General features: G+C 42.8%; 1 protein-coding gene and 1 pseudogene across 1 annotated transcript in view; one reads left to right on the plus strand and one right to left on the minus strand.

Annotated features, from left to right (window-relative positions):
* Positions 1-18,052, plus strand: part of CDH22 (cadherin 22) — a 154,882-nt gene that overhangs the window by 38,782 nt on the left and 98,048 nt on the right. The window contains exon 2 of the mRNA XM_069062725.1: positions 7,415-8,141. Coding sequence (XP_068918826.1) covers positions 7,896-8,141 — 246 coding nt within the window. The 5' untranslated portion in view covers positions 7,415-7,895. The remainder of the gene's footprint in view (positions 1-7,414; positions 8,142-18,052) is intronic.
* Positions 12,886-13,840, minus strand: LOC138141815 (probable RNA-binding protein 18 pseudogene; annotated as a pseudogene).

The raw sequence follows: 18,052 nt of genomic DNA on the forward strand, positions 1-18,052 counted from the left end.
TGTGTGTGTGTGTGTGTGTGTGTGTGTGTGTGTGTGTGTGTGTGTGTAAGAAGCTATAGGGACCTGGGCCTCAGATTCTGAAACGTATAACTGACTTAAAGGAGTTTTCCTGCTAATAACAATGGGGAAACCAAAGGGAGAAAGGAAGGAGAAAGCTGCCTCCCCTGCCAAGTCCTCTGCCCTTTATTCCTTTAAAATTCTTATATATAGGGGCGGCTAGGTGGCACAGTGAATAGAGCACCGGCCCTGGAGTCAGGAGGACCTGAGTTCAAATGCGGCCTCAGACACTTAACACAAAAACTAGCCGTGTGACCTTGGGCAAGTCACTTAACCCCAATCGCCCTCCAAAAAAGCAAAAAAAAAATTCTTATACATAAATCTGGTTAGAGCTATAACTAGTAAAGATCAAATGGGGTTTAGGTACTTGATCCTAATTGTGAACCCAGGGGCATATTTCCATAATCCCTCCCCCTGATAACTACCACTCTTGTTTTTTACCTTGAGGTACTCAATAGACTCAGGGTGCAACTGCCCCTGAGGGACTTTGTACCTTTCTAATGTACTTATATAATACTGTGTATTATCTGCATGTGCCATAGCATAGTCATTGCAGACATACATAGAACTCATCCTTGATGCTACAGATGAATTTTTAAATAGCAATGACATAGTGCTTCCTCTGTGCCAGGAATTGTGCTGATTGTCGGGAACATCCACAAAAATGAGGTAGTCCCTGCCCTCAAGGAGCTTACATATGTATACTACAAGGAAAGACAGAAAGGAGGCTGGTGGCCAGGCAGCAGACCAGTGATTGAAGCAATCATTTTATAGAAGCAATGGTAGTATTGATCTGATTACTTAGCCAAGAGCAAGAGGTGAAAAGTGGGTAGGAGACCTTATGTAAATTTCCCACCTTAGCCACTGCTCCACATACAGTAGGTACTTAATGAATGTTGCATTTTGAGTTAGATATGGTAACCCTATGTGAGTGTTAATGGTGTTCCTCGGACCACAAAGGCCAGGAGTGTTATCTAGATAAATCTGAATCCATCTATACAGTAGTGAAAAAACTGGGCCCTGGTTAACCTGGGCATTTCATCATAGGGGCTTTGGGGTGAAATTCTAGGTATCACACCCTCCAAATGGCCCTGAAAGAGCAGCACAGCAGGAATAAGAGAGGGTTAAGTGGCAGGACAGTAAGCTCATGCCAGTGGAGAACTCTCAGAGGATCTTGGGCTGAGTAATAAATGAGGGCCCTGAAGCAGCTGAGCCATGGCGACTATGCTAGGCAAGAGTAATGCTGAAGGGGAATTGGGAAATTAGGAAAGGACATGCAGTGTGTAGGAATGTCTACCCTCAGGAAAGAAAAGAGCAGGTAAAGGCTGGAGAAACAGTGCTGGGTGCATAGTAGGCTCTCAGTCACCAAGGGGTGAGCTAAATAGGACTGAGCTCAAAATAGTAAGTCAGTAGGCCCAAGAGGGTGGGTGTTCATAGGAGAGAAAAAGAGGGAAGCTGCTTAAGAAGTCCCAGAAGATCCAGCAGCTAGCAATTCATTATTGAATACTGACTGAGTGTCCAGCCCCATATGAGTTTCTACTCAGTACCATCTCTCATCTATAGCAAGGTATAGTGGAGACAACAGTAGGAATGGAGTTGAGGAGCCCTCAGACATTTACTAACTCTGTGCCAATGGACAAATCACTAAATCTGCCCCCCTTGTGAAATGAGGATTAAAAACACCTGTAGTGCCCTACCTCAAATAGTTGTGTTGAGGCTCAAATATGATACGTATTTCAGTCAAGCACCTTCCAAACTGAGGAGGCAGTGGAAAGAATGCTGGATTTGGTGCTTAGAAGATATGAGTTCAAATCCCAGCTCTACCACTTGCTAAAAATCATTTGCCCTCTCTAGGCCTCAGTTTCCTTATCTGTAAAATAATAAGCTTGTACTAAATCACCCCTGAAGTCCCTTCCAGCTCTAAATCTATGATATTATGAACTTTAAAGCACTATATAAATGTCAGCTATTATTACTGTGTACACAGCCTCATGTTATTGCTGACTGTCAAACTGACTGGTCCTGCATGAGTCTTGATCAAATGCTTACTGTGTGCCTATCTTTCGCTGGTCTTTATGAATTCTATTTGATAAGCATTTATTCAGCACCTACTATGAGCTAGATACTGTCCTAGGTGCTGGGAATAGAAAGACAAATCCCAAGGCGACAGTCCTTGCTTTCAAGAAGCATGTCTTCTCCTGGGGGATAGAGCATATAAACAAACAAATGAACAGATAAAAAATGAATGAATGAATAAACAAGTAAATAAATATTCAAATAAATAAATAAATATAAATGAATGAATGAATAAATTAATGCTGTTTGTCTGGGGCAGGGGAGAATGCTAGCAACTAGGAGGCTATGGGAAGATTTCCCAAAAGCATTTTCATTGAGTTTTGAAAAAAAGCAAGGGATTCCAAGAGATAAAGAGGGAGAACATTGCAAGCACAGGCGATAGCCAGTGCCGCACACAAGTGCTAAGTCTGGAAATGATAAGTAGACCTGTGGAAGAAAAGTGAGGACTTTGAAGGAGGACTGTAAACGCCAAGGTTAGGAGTTTGTATTTTTTGCCAGAGGCAAGAAAGAGCTCTTTATGATCTCTGAGCAGAGGACTGGCATGGCCATCAGACTTTAGGGATGCTTTAGGGATGATTCTTTTGACAGACATGTGGAGGATGAACTAGAGAGAGGAAAATGGAAGCAGGGAGACCAATTAGGAGGCTCCTAGGATTCTGACCCTGTACTCATCTTTACTAGCCCTGTATGCGTTTTTGTTGACAGTCTATTGTGTGGTCTTTGAGCACTAAAATTCTAGACATGTTAGGAGCCCATTGTTCTATATACTATGTGCCCAAGTAACGGTAAAGACAGTAAGAGTGATAGGAAGAGCTCTTCATGGGCTGGGAGGGATAGGGAATATTTTCTGGAGAAGGTGGAACCTGATCTGAGCCTTGTAGAATGAAGGTCAGGTGAAGGGTTCTGGATTTGGGGATAGGGAAGGCATTCCAGACAGGGAAAATAGCAGTGACTGTTGAAGCAACTCAACCATACCTTTCCTGTGGTTCAGAAGCTGCTGCCAAAAGTCTGATGAAATAGCATAGTAGAAAGAACCATGACATTAGCAGGATAGAAATTTGGTTCAAATAGTACTTCTAGTCACTAAACCTCAGTTTCCTCTTCTAAGGTAAATGAGGAGGATTGGACTAGATGACTTCTAAGATCCTTTTGTATTTTAAGACTATGATCTCTATTTAGTGTATTCTCTTTACTAGAAGAGAAGCATAGACTGTGAAATCTCAAAGGGTCCATGGAACAGAGAATGTTACCCCCTCCTCCTCAGATTTCATGTGGCACGCTACTTATATACCCCTAATGTATTTACTTTAGAATGTTGTATATTATAGTTTTCTATGTTTGTGCCCTATTCTGCTACTATACTGTGAATTCTCCATGAGGGCAGGGGCTATTTCTTATCTCAATGTTGGGTCTCCTGTACTAAATACTCTGTATAGAAGTAACATTTAATAAATGCTACTTGTTGGATAAATGAGAGAAACCTTAGAACACAGAATGCCAGAGCTGAAAGGGACAATAGAAACTATCTCCAGGATAAATTTGAAGAGGTCTATGAACTTGATGGGAAAAAGATGACATCCTTATTGTCATGAATCTCTAACTCACATTTAGCATTTCCTTCAAATATGAATTTAAAAAATTTTATTTTGAAAAGAGGTCTATAGACTTCACCACAGTGTCAAAGGGGTCCCTGATTCAAAAAGGTTAGAAATCCCTAATTTAGCCCAATCCCTTCATTGTACAGATGAGGAAACTAAGACCCAGGGAAGGGAAATAACTTGTCTAAGATCCCACAAGTGACTCTAGGTTGGAGCTAAGGATGGTTGACTCTTAGTTTTGTATCTTTCAGAGCCCCAGGCTGCTCTCACTTGGCATACAAGTTCAGCACTGGGAAGCAGGAGAGGAGCTATTTGCAGGGCTACCCTGAGTTTGGAGTTCAGGATCAGGTAATAGTGTGAGGCCAGAGAGGTGGGAGGCAGGTGAACTAGACTATGGACAACTAGGCAACCACTCATTTCCCTGGAGACCCCCAAAGCCACTGTGATCTGGAAGGGTATGGAGCTCTCCTCTTTTTTGTGGGCCACTGGAGGATGACAGGGACAGTCTCTGAGACTATCTGGCATAGTGGAAGCAAAATGGACTGAAGAGTCAGCCCTCCATCCCAGCTCTTTCGATTATTGGCCATGTGAACTTGAACAAATCTCTCAGACTATAAATGGCTAGCAATAGAGTCTTGGACTTGGAGGCAGCAGTAGGACCCAGGGTAAGTCACTTAACATATCTGGGCCTCAGCGTCCTCATCTGTAAATGAACTGGTTGGACTAGATGACTCTAAGGCCCCTCCCAGTTCACAGTCTATGATATTATGAGTCTTAGTCTCCTTAGCTATAAAATGGAGGTAATATTGTCACTCCCTTACCTCTCAGAGCTGTGGTAAGGAAAGTACTTGGTAAACCCTATGGTGCTACAGAAATGTAACCTGCAGAAATGTAAGGGGGAGGAGGAGGGTTAGAGATGGCTCCTTAAAGCTGGGGCCTGCTGTTGAGAAGGAATCTTTAGCTGGTAAGGATGTTGGTGTGAGGAAGCAGCTGCTGCCTGGGGGCCGCTCTGGGCCCATGTCCGGCCAGAGGGATTAAATCGGCTGCTTATGAGCCCTGACGGAAAGTCTATAAACAAAGGAGGGTGATGAATGACCCATTCGCCTGTCAGAGGAGCCGCCAGTGGGGGTTGCAGGGTCGGCACTGGGGCCAAGCTGATTTAATGTCAGTGAGGGCTGTACTTATGTAGTGCCTCTCATGCACGAAGCTTTATTAATGTCGTCATTACTGCCCCAGAGAGGGAGGGACTGGCCCATTAATAACACCCAGAGGCAGATCTGCCAAGGCTGGCCCGTCACCAAACACGTGCATGTGTGTGTAGGCACTGCTGCTAAGGCAGCTGTGCAACCTTTCTCAAGTTCCTTTCCCTCTCTGGGTCTCAGGTTCTTTATCTGTCGAAATGAGGGGAGTGGACTAAATGATGTCTAAGGTTCTAACATTCTGTCCTGGTGCTGATACTATACATCCAATGGCCCATTCCAGCTGTTATATTCTGGGACATACACACATAGATGGGCATCCACAGGTCACAGCAGGTAAGGAGAGAGCCTGCCCAAGAGAAATTTACACAGTTGGAAGATTCAGCATATTCTGTTCAGGATCTCCCTTCACCCCACTTAGCATTTCTGGACCTCAAGCATTGTACTTTGTAAAATGAAGAGGTGGGAATGATGTGTCTAATGCCCCTTCCAGCTCTGACATTCTGTGTTCCATCTGTTAAAGTTAAAGGGTAGGGGGAGGGAAAGTTCTAGTCTTCTTAACATGTTCTGGAAAGATTTCCAGGACCTTTCATTCATACCCAAGTAGCTTCACATATTTATAAACCTAGAATCTACAAGAAATTAGTTTGGGCTTTGAAGAGATCATACTTCAAACCAGCTAGATTGTGAGTTAAAATGGACAAATCACCTCCCCTCTCATTTAGGGAAGGAGTAATGGAAGTGGGAATAGGGGACAGGCAAAGAGGCTGAGGAGGAATTGCAGATTGTTAGAATTGGAAGAGACCATAGAAAAATAGAATTTTTTAAAAATAGAAGGGAACTGAGAGTACCTTTGGTGAGGTTCAGGGATTCCTAGTTTTGGCCAGCCATGGAATTCCTCCACTGAGGACAGACTCTGGGGATTGGTAATGAAACTGGTGTCATTGAATGGAAGGAGGTGTTCCTGTCTCCTCTCCATCAATTGCTTCCTCTTCATCATTTCTTACTTCCCTTGGGAGGAGGCTTCAAACCACCTCCCGGTCCTTTCTTCCTCACAATATCTCCCCGTTGAGCAGTGATGGAGCTTGGAACTACCTGACTGAGCCAAGGGAGCTATCTTGGGCCCTCTAGCCATTCCCCAGAGAATCATAACCTTCCCAAAATGAAGACTTGTGTGGCAGAGACTGTTCCTTGTCTGTAATTCCAGTCTCATTGCAACTGGGGCCTGAATGTAGGGAATAAAGCCTTGATCTGTAAATATTGGTGTCAGGCCCTAGATCTCAGCTAGTTTGGGGATGATTTATAGACACACTTCTTCCTCAGTTTCCTAGTCATGCCCTCTTAAATAAAGATTCCTTTTGGGTCCCCACCATTCAAACCCCATACATGTCATAGCTGCTGGGTGGGCCTGGTTAGCTCAGAGAGAGGGTGAATGAATATACTTCTGGAGACTGTTTTTATAAATAAGGCATAGATGCCTTCCCATCACTTGATATCTTTCCAGGCTCAGTTCAGTGTTACCCTCAGGTGTTATCTCCTCAAAATGCTTTTTCATTCATGCATTCAATCTACCTGAAATATTTGTTCTGTTCTAAGGTCCCTCTAATAATTTAGGATTTGCTAACTATATAATTTGGTCTAGGTCTTGCCCTAGGCTGCATCTCAGGTAGAGAATAGAAGTTCGGAAATGACTGGTGGGTTAGGGTAAAAGAGGCTTAGGGTCTTCTCTTCAGGAGGGCAGAGCCATCTTTACTTTGAGGTTCATAGAATTCAGCCTCAACTTTAAGAAGTGAATCACAGCATAGGGCAGGGGTGGGAAAGCTGAATCCAAACTTCACAGAACAAATCCCCTTAATAAAAGGATTTGTTGTGTAAAATTTGGACTTGGTCAAAAGGCCAAACCCAAGGACCTAAAAGGCCTCATGTGGCCTTGAGGCCCAGGTTACCCAACCCTGGTATAGAGAATATTTGAGGTAGAAATACCTGAGAGACCATCCAGATCAATATTTTACAGAGGAGGAATGTAAGGTTCCTAGAAAGTAAGTGAGTGGTCCAAGGTCAGTAAGAAATTAGTGACAGAGCTATGATTAATACCCAGGTCTCCTGACTTTTAGGCCAACTAACTTTACCACCATACTGGTCTATTGGAAAGGCTCCTTGGGATGCTGAGTATTAGGGAAGGTTGTTCGTGAGTGTGTGGTGTTGGTAGAAGGTTGGGGGGAAAAGAGGGCTGGTAGAAAAGGGAGGACTGTAGGGAAGAGGGAGCATAGGATTTAGATCTGGAAGGAGCTCTGGAGATCATTTAATTTATCCAGAGGGGTGACAACACGTGCTCAAATGCACATAGGCAGTAAATCGAGTGGGAAAGAGTCCCAAAGGGGAAGTGCATGAAAGGAAGACAAAGGGGAAGTCACTCCTCATGGGGAAAGGGCAGTAAAGTATTCCCTCACAAACTTGCCACTGACGTCACTCTCTTTCCTCCAGGCTCCTGGAGTGGGCCACCCAGACAACAGTCTGGCCCCCTGACCAGGTCCAAGGAAGACTTCGTCTCGAGCCTGAAGCGTCCACTCCCCAACCACTGCGTCGGAGCCTGGAGATGGCCTGGGGTAGCCCGGGCAAAAGCAGAATTTCTGAGTGATCTCTAGGCCGTCACCCGCCTGGGGCACCGAGTCGCCAGGCCCGGAGTGGGGGGCCTCCGATGCTAGCGGCGATCCCTATCCAATTGGGCGCCGTGCCAGCGCCCCGGTCATCAGGATCAGTGCTTCAGTCTGCCCTCCCCAGGCCGCTCCATCTGGGGCCCCACTGAGCCAATTGGGCGTGCCATGAGGAGCTCGGGTGCCTCAGAACTGTCCTGACCTTGGCCCCCCGGGGGGCCTGAGACCAATATGTGACCGAGGCTCAGGTGCATCCTGGGGCACAGCCTCTCCATCCATGTACCTGGGTCCGGTTCCCACCACGGAGAAATATGAGGAGGCCGTGCCCTGGAGCCAGGGGGAGGCCTGTGGCGGCCAGTTTGTCTCTGCCGCCTCTGTTGCTGCCTCCACTTCTTTTGCTTCTGGGAAGCTTGTGGGCTTCTGGGACCCCTGCCATATCAGAACCAGAGGAAGACAACGGAGTACTTGCCAGTGGTCGTGTAAAGCGAGGCTGGGTCTGGAACCAATTCTTCGTGGTGGAGGAGTACACGGGTACTGAGCCACTGTACGTGGGCAAGGTAAAGTTCAGGAGGTGGGTGGGAAGAGATGACACCTCTTCCCTCCCTCTTATTTTTTTTCTCTCCTTTCCTACCTTCTTCCTTCCCCAATTGGGGTCTCCCTCCTGCTATCAGGGAAATGATGGCCAAGTGTCTAGAATCATAAAGCAACTCAGAATATCAGAGCTGGAATGCATCGTAGGAACTATAATATAAGAGCTGAGATCCTTCTTGTAGCCTAAAATGTTAGAGCAGAGAAACTCCTTGGAATCTAGAATGTTAGAGTAGGGAAACTCTTTGGAGCCTCAAATTCCAGAGCAGAGAAACTCCTTGGAGCTTAGAAGGTCAGCAAGGAAATTCCTTAGAATCTAGAGTATCAGGAAAGGGAAGGGTCCTTAGAATGGAGTAGTAGACCTTAGAGGGACTTTAGAACACAGAATGCAAAGTGTCAGATCTGAGAAATACTTAGAACATAGAATCCCAGGGAATCTAAGAACTTTGTAGCAAATAGTGCTGGATTTTGAACCAGAAAGACCTGGGTTGAAATCCTGCCTTTGCCAGTATCACACAAATCACTTAACCCCTATGTACCTCATTTTACTAATCTGAAAATGTGGTCATTGTACTAAATTACCTATAAGATGCTTTCCAGGTCTAAATCCATGATTCCACAAATGTAGAATACCAGAAGTGGAAGGGACCTTGGAATAAAAAAAATGCTAGAGCTAGGAAGGACGGAAAAATCAAATTTTATTCAACAGGGTTTTTATTCCATGTTTGTCATGGTACCTTTGCTCATGTACTCATTAAGTGTTTACTGCACTGAAGTTCTTATTTTGTTGAAGGCACTGGATGGAGATACAAATATGAAAATAATACCATTCATCCTCTTAATCAATCAATAAACACTTATTAAGTACCTACTATGTGCCCGACACTGTGCTAAACACTGGGGCTACAAAAAGAAGCAAAAAACAGTCCTGCCCTCAAGGGGCTCACAATCTAAAAAGGGAGACAACATGTAAATATTTACAAAGCAAGATAAATACAAGACCAAAAGGAAATAATAGTAGAATTAAGAGAGGTTTGGAAAAGTTTCCTGTCAAAGATAGGCTTTTAGTTGGGACTTAAAGGACACCAGGGAAGTCATAGTCTACTTAGGGAGATAAGATATGTCCACATTTAAGATTAGGCTCAGGTAAGATGGGGAGGGGTGGCAAAGTGACATCCAAAACAAGTACTCTGGGAAAATCTGAGGAGGGAGAGACCACTAAGCAGCTTGCAAAAAGTACAATAAGTTTTATGGGGTGGTGGGGTCTGAGCAAAGCAATCAAGAGGAGGATTTTAAAATCTGGAGAGGCAAAGGGATGGCAGCTTGCAGGACTTCATAGAGCTGTGAAGTAGCAGGTGGAGTTTTACATCAGCTGGTTGTCCAGTTTGGTAGGAAGGTAGAATGTATCATGATGGGGTATAAATAAGGCTTGAAAGGTGAGTTGGAGTCTAGGGGTAGGGTGGCTTAAAGGTGGGGCTGAGGAGTCCAGGTTTTATCCTAGTAAAATGAGGGAACCGTGGAAGGATCTTCACAAGTGGAGTCACATAGTCAGACCTGTGCATTAGGAAGATTATTTGTGCCTTTACATGAAAGATGGGTTGGAGAGAGGAGAGGTTATAGGTAGGCAATTCATTTTAAAAGACTGTTACAATAGTTGTGGAGGCAGATGTTGAGGGATTGGATGAGGGAGCTGGCCATTGTTTCTAGGGAGGGAAGGGGTTACGTGTTGGAGACATTGTTGGAATTAGAATGAACAACGCTTGACAGCAAATAATTTGTGGCTATTGAGGTAGGAGGAAGAATCAAAGATGACTCAGGATTAGGAAACTAGTGGTATCCTCAACAGAAATAGAGAAACTGGGAGGATGGGAAGGTTTTTTTGTAGGAGCAATGAGAAAACCATAGAGCATTATAGCTGGAAGGAACCTTAAAGATCATTTAGGACAACCCCCTCATTGCACAGGTGGGGAAGCAGAGGCCCATGGGAAGAAGTAAGTTACCTAAGGTTGATTCAACAAACTCAATTCAACAAACTTTTATTAAGCACCTACTATGTGCTTAGCTCTAGGCATATGGAAATAAACAAATACTTTGTCTTTGAAGCTTACAGACTAATGTTAGGGAAAGCTATGTACAGACATAACCCTGATACAGGAAGAACTGTAATAAATGGTAAGGTCAGGCAAAGTCTATGAAAAATGGAAGGGGGGTGGCTAGGTGGCAAAGTGAATAGAGCACTGGCTCCGGAGTCAGGAGGACCTGAGTTCAAATTCAGCCTCAGACACTTAACACTTACTAGTTGTGTGACCTTGGGCAAGTCATTTAACCCCAGTTGCCCTGCCTTTCCCCTCCAAAAAAAAAAAAAACAGAAGGACTGAACATGGTTAGGGAAGACTTCATATGGGACTAGAGCACTTGAATTGGGCATTGAAGAAAGGGAGGAAATCAGAATAATTCATACAATGATTTTAATAATGTAAAAGAAAACAACTTCAAAACACTTAAGACTTCTGATCAATGACCAGTCATGACTTCAGAAGGCTAATGATGACACATGTTTCCCACCCCTTAGCAGAGTGGTGATGGACTAGAGTGAAGAATGACACATGAACTTTCAGATGTGGCCAATGGGTAGATTTCTTTTGCTTCATTATACTTGTTCTTTACAAGGGAGGGCTTCTATTGGGGGAGGAAGAGAGTTGATGACTAATGATAGTGATTTTAAAAAAAGAACATTAATGAAACATCTTTTAAACAGCAAAAAAGAGAAGGAAGTTCAGAAGGAGATAAAGACAAGCAGTGTGGTCATCCTACTGTTATATTACATTTAACATGTATCCCAAACTCTATGTTACAGAAGCTTACAATTTCATATACAATCCTCTTTTGTATATTGAAATGTTTGTTAAGTTTATAATAAAAAAGAAAAGAAAGTTTAAAAAGAAAAGAAGGGACTTCCATAGACCTAGTAATTGGGGAAAGGAGATACCCAGCTAGTTCTAGGCAGCTCTGACAAAAATAATGCAAGGTATGGTTTGACTGCTGTACCTTTTTGTACTCCCTTCCCCAACTCAATAAGCAGCGTTTAGAAATATTAAGCACCTAGCCAAGTTGGATGAGGGTGCTAGAGGTGAATAATATTGTCCCATTTTCAACATGGTCTAATTGGAATAAAAAGACTAGGACATAATCCCCCTCCTCCTTTTCAAAGCTGGACTTGTAATTTCATTGGTATACAGAAATTCTCTCCATGTGATGTCTGCAGTTTATCTGTGAACTGGAATCCAGGTTTTTCTGACTCCACAGCTGACCCTCTATCCACTTTACCACATTCTTAATTCAGTCCTGTAGATATTTATTAAGCAGCTACTATTTGTCAGATACCATGATAAACCCTAAGAATATAAAAAAATGAATATCTCTGTCCTCAAGGAGCTTATATAAAAGTGAGAGGAAACAGCACATATACAGACAAGTAATTTCAAAGTAATTGGTGGTGAACAAATGGGAAAATTAGGAATTGCTTCTTGTAGGAAATGGTGCTTGAGCTAAGAGAGGGGATGTGAAAGAGGTGGAAAGAAAGTGACAGGATTTGGAACCAGATTGGGAGGGATTATAAAGGCCCAAACAGGAATTTTTATTTCATTCTAGAGGTCATAGGGAGTCACTAAAGCTTCGTGAGCCAGAGAGTAGCTTGGGCAGATTTGTGCTTTAGGCATATCCACTGGGTAGCTACGGAGGAGGGATTGAAATGGAGAGACTGGAGGCAGGGAAAACAATTCAGAGAAAAGAAGTGCCTGAACTAGGGTGGGGGCCTTGTGATTAGAGAGAAAGAGATTGATATGAGAGATGGTGGCAAAACAAACAAACAAAAAAAACTTAGCAACTGATTGTATAGAACTGTATATATTAGATGAGTAACAGCAGCTATATGTATCTCTATCGTGTGTGTGTGTGTGTGTGTGTGTGTGTGTGTGTGTGTTCTATCTTATCTAGGTAGCTAGGTGGGTCAGTGGGTAGAGTGCTGGGCCTGGAATAAGGAAAACCTGAGTTCAAATGTGACCTCAGACACTTGCTGGACAATTCATTTAACCTCTGTCTGCCTTATTTTCCACAGCTATAAAATGGGGATTTTAATAGTAACACTTACCTCCTCTGATTATTGTGAGGTTCGTGTGTGTGAAATGAGGTGGCATTTAAACAGTGTGTAGCATATTGTCCAGCATGTAGTCGGCACTTAATAACTTATTTCCTTCCTCCCTGTTTCTCAATCATCTATCACTGACTTGTAACACCAATAACTGTAATAAAATAGAACTTGGGGCTTAAGAGAGGGACAAACCCAGTTATTCTGGGGGGGGGGTTGTCAAAGGAGAAAGAGAAACACTCTGGGTATTCTAGAGAAGATTTCATGGAGGAGGTATGAATGTGAGAGATTGTTTAGGGGTCAACTAGTTGTCCAGCTTGATGTAGATCACTTGAAAGACAGTTTTATGATGATATAAGGCTAGAAAGTTAAAGGAGCTGCAGATGGTAGGGAGCCTCAAGTACAAATTAATCAATCATCAAGAATTTCTTAAGCACCTGATATGTTCTAGGCAGTTAGGTACTAGAGATAAAGGTCCAAAGAATGAAACAATCCCTTCTTGTAGAGATTATATTCTAAGTGGGAAGGCAGGTACACATAACACATATACAGCATCGATATAAAAATTTTTTTTTCTGGATCCAATCCAATTTATTCTGGATGGTGTTCAATTCTATACATACTTTGGGCAAGGAATAGCCATAAGAAAAGTTTAAAATGCCATGTTACAAAACTCTAACGTTGTGATTGTGCTCTTGGATAGTACCATTTATATCTACAAAGTACAAAGGCAGAGGACTTCAGGTGTATAAAGCAGTTTTCTTTGCCACTACAGTTATTCCCAACCATCATCTTCGAGACTTCCAAGCAGTTCGGGAGTAAGGACTAGTTCTTTTTTTATCTGGTGGTTTAAAGTAGGAATAGACAGGGGCTGCTGAGTACTCAGCATCAGGGTTTTCGGCCATCATTTTCAGCTTGGCTTCGATTGCTTTTATCTTTGCACTGACGCTTAAGTTGGACTGAGTGGGTTCAGTGCTTGATGATGGCTCAAGACTGATTGGAAGGATTTTGTCATTCTTGTTATGGTCATATCTCTTGACTTGGGCATGTGCCCACCGTACCACCAGCTTCTTAGATAGGGCCAGCTTGCCATTAAGACACTGGATCGCTTGCTCTGCTTCCTGTTTGGTTTCAAAGTTGACAAAACAGTACCCTCAGGGCTGTCCTTCCAAAGCACCAGATTTGTGGAAAAGAAAGTCAAACTGCTTTACTTTGCCAAATTTCTGAAGGAGTTTAAGGAGGTGATACTCTGTGATCTTGGGGTCTAGGTTGCCAATCCATAGCCGATGCCCCTCTTGCAGGGAACCCTCTGAAAGGATAGATGCATTCTCCAAGGGAAGAGTTTTGGTTTCTGTCTCCATCAATCCCCTCAGGGCTCAGGCTTGATCTCCTTGGCTCCTCCCGCCGCTAAAGCGGCAGCGGTTCGGGATTCCACCACCTGACTCCAACCGCCAGGCCCGAACCCCGACCTGCCTTCTTCCCCTCTTTGACTCCGCCACAGACACCGGGGATGCGCCTGCCGATATAAAATTAGTAAATACGAATCTACATGAAGAAGTCAGATACAGGGTCGTTTGGAAAGGAGGGAACTAGCAATCAAAGGACTGAGGCAAGGCTTCATGAGGTATTTGGATTTTACTGAGGGGAGAGGAAAAGGGAGCTGGGCCTTTAAGTAGGGGAGAGAAGTGAGGGAGAAGGATGGAGGCCCAAATTGTTCTCATTTCAGCTCTCTACTTTTCTTCTTAGGCTCCTAGCTAAGCTACAGTCCACTCATAGGTTCTTCCAATGTCCAACTTTAGGTATCCACCCAGATCCGTTCGAAACACAGTATTCTAGAACTCAAAAATCACTTCTTTTCTCTCCCAAATTCCCATCCACTCTTCTGGGCTGGATTCAGCTGTTCTATTGGTAGTACCCTAGTGAACTCATTCTCATTGAGGTATAAATGACTGATAACAATAGGCTTGATTTCCCCTAGTGCAATGTGTGCTTGAAAAGAGGAGCAGAAAAAGATAATGCCTAACTTGGGAGAGGAAGGAAGCATTCATGGTGGTTTTTCAAATAGGTGTCTATGAAGACCAGGGAGATATTTTGGTATTTTGGATTGGAGGTGATTCTTCATGTCTCTTGAATCCATCCATGAAATCCTTTATCTCCTCTGAAGATCATCCCTCTCCAAAGGCATGGACTGGATTAGTGAGAGAGAGCATGGCTTAGTGGAAAGAGTCATGGATTAGCAATCAGGAGCCCTGGGTTCCTGTCCCAGCTCCATTGTTCAAAAGCTACTTGTCCCAGTTACTTCACCTATCTAGGCCTCGGTTTCTATCTCTGGAAAACTGTGGTTTTGTATTAGATTTTGTCCGGGGGTCCTTGAAGCTCTAACATTCTATATCCTGTGTTCTATGGTCTCTTCAGCTCTGATGTTCTGTCTTCTAACATTCAGTATATTAAGGTCTACTCCCTCCTGGCTAATACTGTTCTATGGTTCTATCTTGGAGATCAACCTGCTTAGAGCTTAAAGGAAAGGGCAGATGCCAGGGTGTTTGAGTGAATATCTCAAGGGCAGTTTGTCTGAGCCCCTTTGGGTTGAACTAGAATCTTTTAAGGGCTCCTAGCTCTGGACTCAACTACAGCCAATAATCTCTCTGGACTGCTTAGTGCCAGCAAGGGACTGGTTAACTATTTTCTCTGTCTGGTGGGCATTAAATAAAACCTGTTGCCTTTGTTCCTTCCCACTCCAGCTGTTCACCCACCAGTGATGTTGTCATAAAATTTACATAACCAAATTCCAGTTCATATAAAAGATTTTCATAGAAGAAGCATGCAGATGCCAGTGATTGGGGCCTGGGAAAAAAAGATTAACAGCAGTGATACGCATGAGAGGGTGAGCAAGCTGGAGTGAGAGGTTGGGTTGACTTTCTCTGGTGATAATAGCTCAGGTCTATATTTCCAGGAGGATGATTTACAAACTGCTTCTGTTCCAAATGTCTGAGAGGTAGATAGTGTAAGAGTTGTTGTCCCTATTTTACAAATGAGGAAATTGATATCCATAAGGGAGAAGTGACATTCTCAGGGTAACAAAGGGAATTGGGAGGCAGAGTTGGGGCTCAAAGCCAGGTCTCCTATTCATAGGTTTGTAGGCTTTAGAGTTGGAAGAAACCAGCTTATTTGGTTCAAATCCTTCCCTCTCTCCCCTTTAGTGGAGAAGACTGAGGCCCAAAGAGATTTAGGTACTTGTCTAAGGTCACACAGATTGTAAATAGCAGTAGTGTGAGATTCAAACCTAATTAATCTGACTCCAAATCCAGGGCTCTTTCAATTACATCCTAATATAGATTTTTTTCACTATATAAGGCAGTTCCTCTGCACCAATTCTATGCCTAGGGCAGAAGAACAGAGCTGGGAATGAAGGCAGGAGGTCTGATATCTTAAACCTTTGGGGCTTGTAAGGAGATAAACCCAGACTTTCTTTTTTTATCCATTTAGAATAATCCCTTGTGATTCTCACTTTTTCAAATGTTATCATCCTTGATTTCTTGGACCAGAATTAATTGATTCCTGTTTTATGGATGAGGAAAGAGACCTAGATTTTGGGGAAGTGATTTATCCAAGGTCATATAATAAGTTAATGGTGACTTGACCTTGGTATTCTTTTAATTAGATAATACTGCCTCCCATAAGGCACAGTGATTATTTCCCTACAGAAGAGTGGATTGTTTTGTAGTCTCCAGGTCAATAAAAGCTCTTTGAGGAAAGATGAGGAGTGAAACTCTACATTAGATATGACCATAGGCTAAAGTTTCTGAGATAGGAAGGGGCTGCTAGGAATTACAGGATTTAGGACCAAAGTGGACCTCAGATTTCTAGTCCAATCCCTTGAAATTATATTTTTATAGTTTTATTAATACCTTTTGAGTTTTATTTATGTCACAGTTTCTTCCTGATCTATGCTCCCAAACCTCTTACTATAACAAATAAAAACAGTTAAGTAAAACCAACTGACCCAGAAATGATCAGATGAAGTGTACAGCATTCCACTGGGTAGTCACAATCTCTGTATTTCGAGGAAAGTACACTACATCAGACAATGCAGATTAGACTTCATTAAGAGCAGTGCTGTGTCTAGAGAGCAGAAGATGATGGCCCTCCCCACTGTAGTACCCTGGTCAGGGGTCTGCTGGAGCAGCTCAATAGCTGGAGAGAACTGATTGTTACATTTTCAGCATAAGTATTTATGCCTCAGAAACCTGCAAATGCTCTAAATCAGGACTTGATTGATTTGTTTTGTTGATTGCCTAGACTTAAGAAAGTGATGGAGAAAATATTAATGATTCAGATTAAACTTCAAAGTGTCGTGGGTACATTTCACACACAGTTGTTAAGCATTTATCAGCGCACTGCTGGTACTGGTCATATGGCATCTGGACTATGGGGTTCAGGTCTGGGTATCACATTTTAAAAAGGACACTGATAAAGAAGAGGAGTGTAACCAGGATGGTGAAAGGCCTCAAGATTGATAGGAGGCATAGAAGGACCAGGCGAAGAGCTAGGGAGATTGAGACTAGAGAAAGCTTGGTGGTGGGGCATGAGAGCAGCCTTAGAGAATGTATAGGGCTTTCATGTGGACTTGTCACAGAGATTTTTTCTGTTTTGACCCCAGAGAGCAGAACTCAGAGACATGGGTAGAAGTAGCAAAGAGACAGAGTAAGCCTTGATGTTGGGAAAAAAATACCTTAGCAATTAGAACCAGGGAACTAGAACAGGGAAAACGGGCTACTCCATTAGAAGTCTTTAAAGTAGGGTTAGGCTGCACAGTGGATAAAGTGTTGGGCTTGGAGTCAGGAAGACCTGAGTTCAAATACTACCTCACACACTAACTGTGTAATCCTGGACAAATCACTTAATCTTTGTCTGTCTCAGTTTCCTTAAAACGGTAATAATAATAATAACACCTACCTCCCATGGTTGTAGTGAGAATCAAATGAGATAATATTTGTAAAGCACTTAGCACAGTGCCTGGTGAAGAATAGGTACTTAGTAAATAGTTGTTTCCTTCCTTCCTAAGGTTAAATGATCACTTATTGGGGGCATTCTTGTTCTGGTTGGTCTTATCAGCCCCTGAGGTTCCTTCCAATTCTGAGGTTCTGTGAATGTCTGTCCTCTTCATCTGGGATAAAGATCATTGAATTTAATTTTAATTCAGAGGGTTTATAAAGTTTTATTTCTCAAAAATGGAGGCAAGTGAGCCAAATTTATAAAAATAAGAGTCATTCCTCAATTGATAAATGGTCAAAGGATATGAACAGAAAGTTTTCAGAAAAAGAAATCAAAGCTATCAATAGTTACATAAAACACTCTAAATCAGTAATAATTAGAGAAATGAACATTAAAACAACTTTGAGGTATTATCTTACACATGTTAGGTTGGCTAAGATGACAGAAAAGGAAAATTACAAATACTGGAGGGGATATAGAAAAAATAAGTACACTAACAATGGTGGTAGAGCTATGGATTAGTCCAACCATTTTGGAGAGCAATTTGGAACTGCACCCAATGGGCTATAAAACTGTTCATACTCTTTGACCCAGCAATACTTCTACTGAGTCTTTACCCCAGAGCTCAAAAGAAAAGGAAATGGACCCTATGTACAAAAATATTCATAGTAGCTTTTTTTTGTGATGGCAAAGAATTGGAAACTGAGGTGATGCCCATCAATTGGGAAATGGCTAAAT

The sequence above is a fragment of the Petaurus breviceps genome, unplaced genomic scaffold, assembly GCF_028583685.1.
Source record: "Petaurus breviceps papuanus isolate PSGF00001 unplaced genomic scaffold, PetGlider_PUasm1.0 90503, whole genome shotgun sequence".
Lineage (NCBI taxonomy): Eukaryota > Metazoa > Chordata > Mammalia > Diprotodontia > Petauridae > Petaurus > Petaurus breviceps.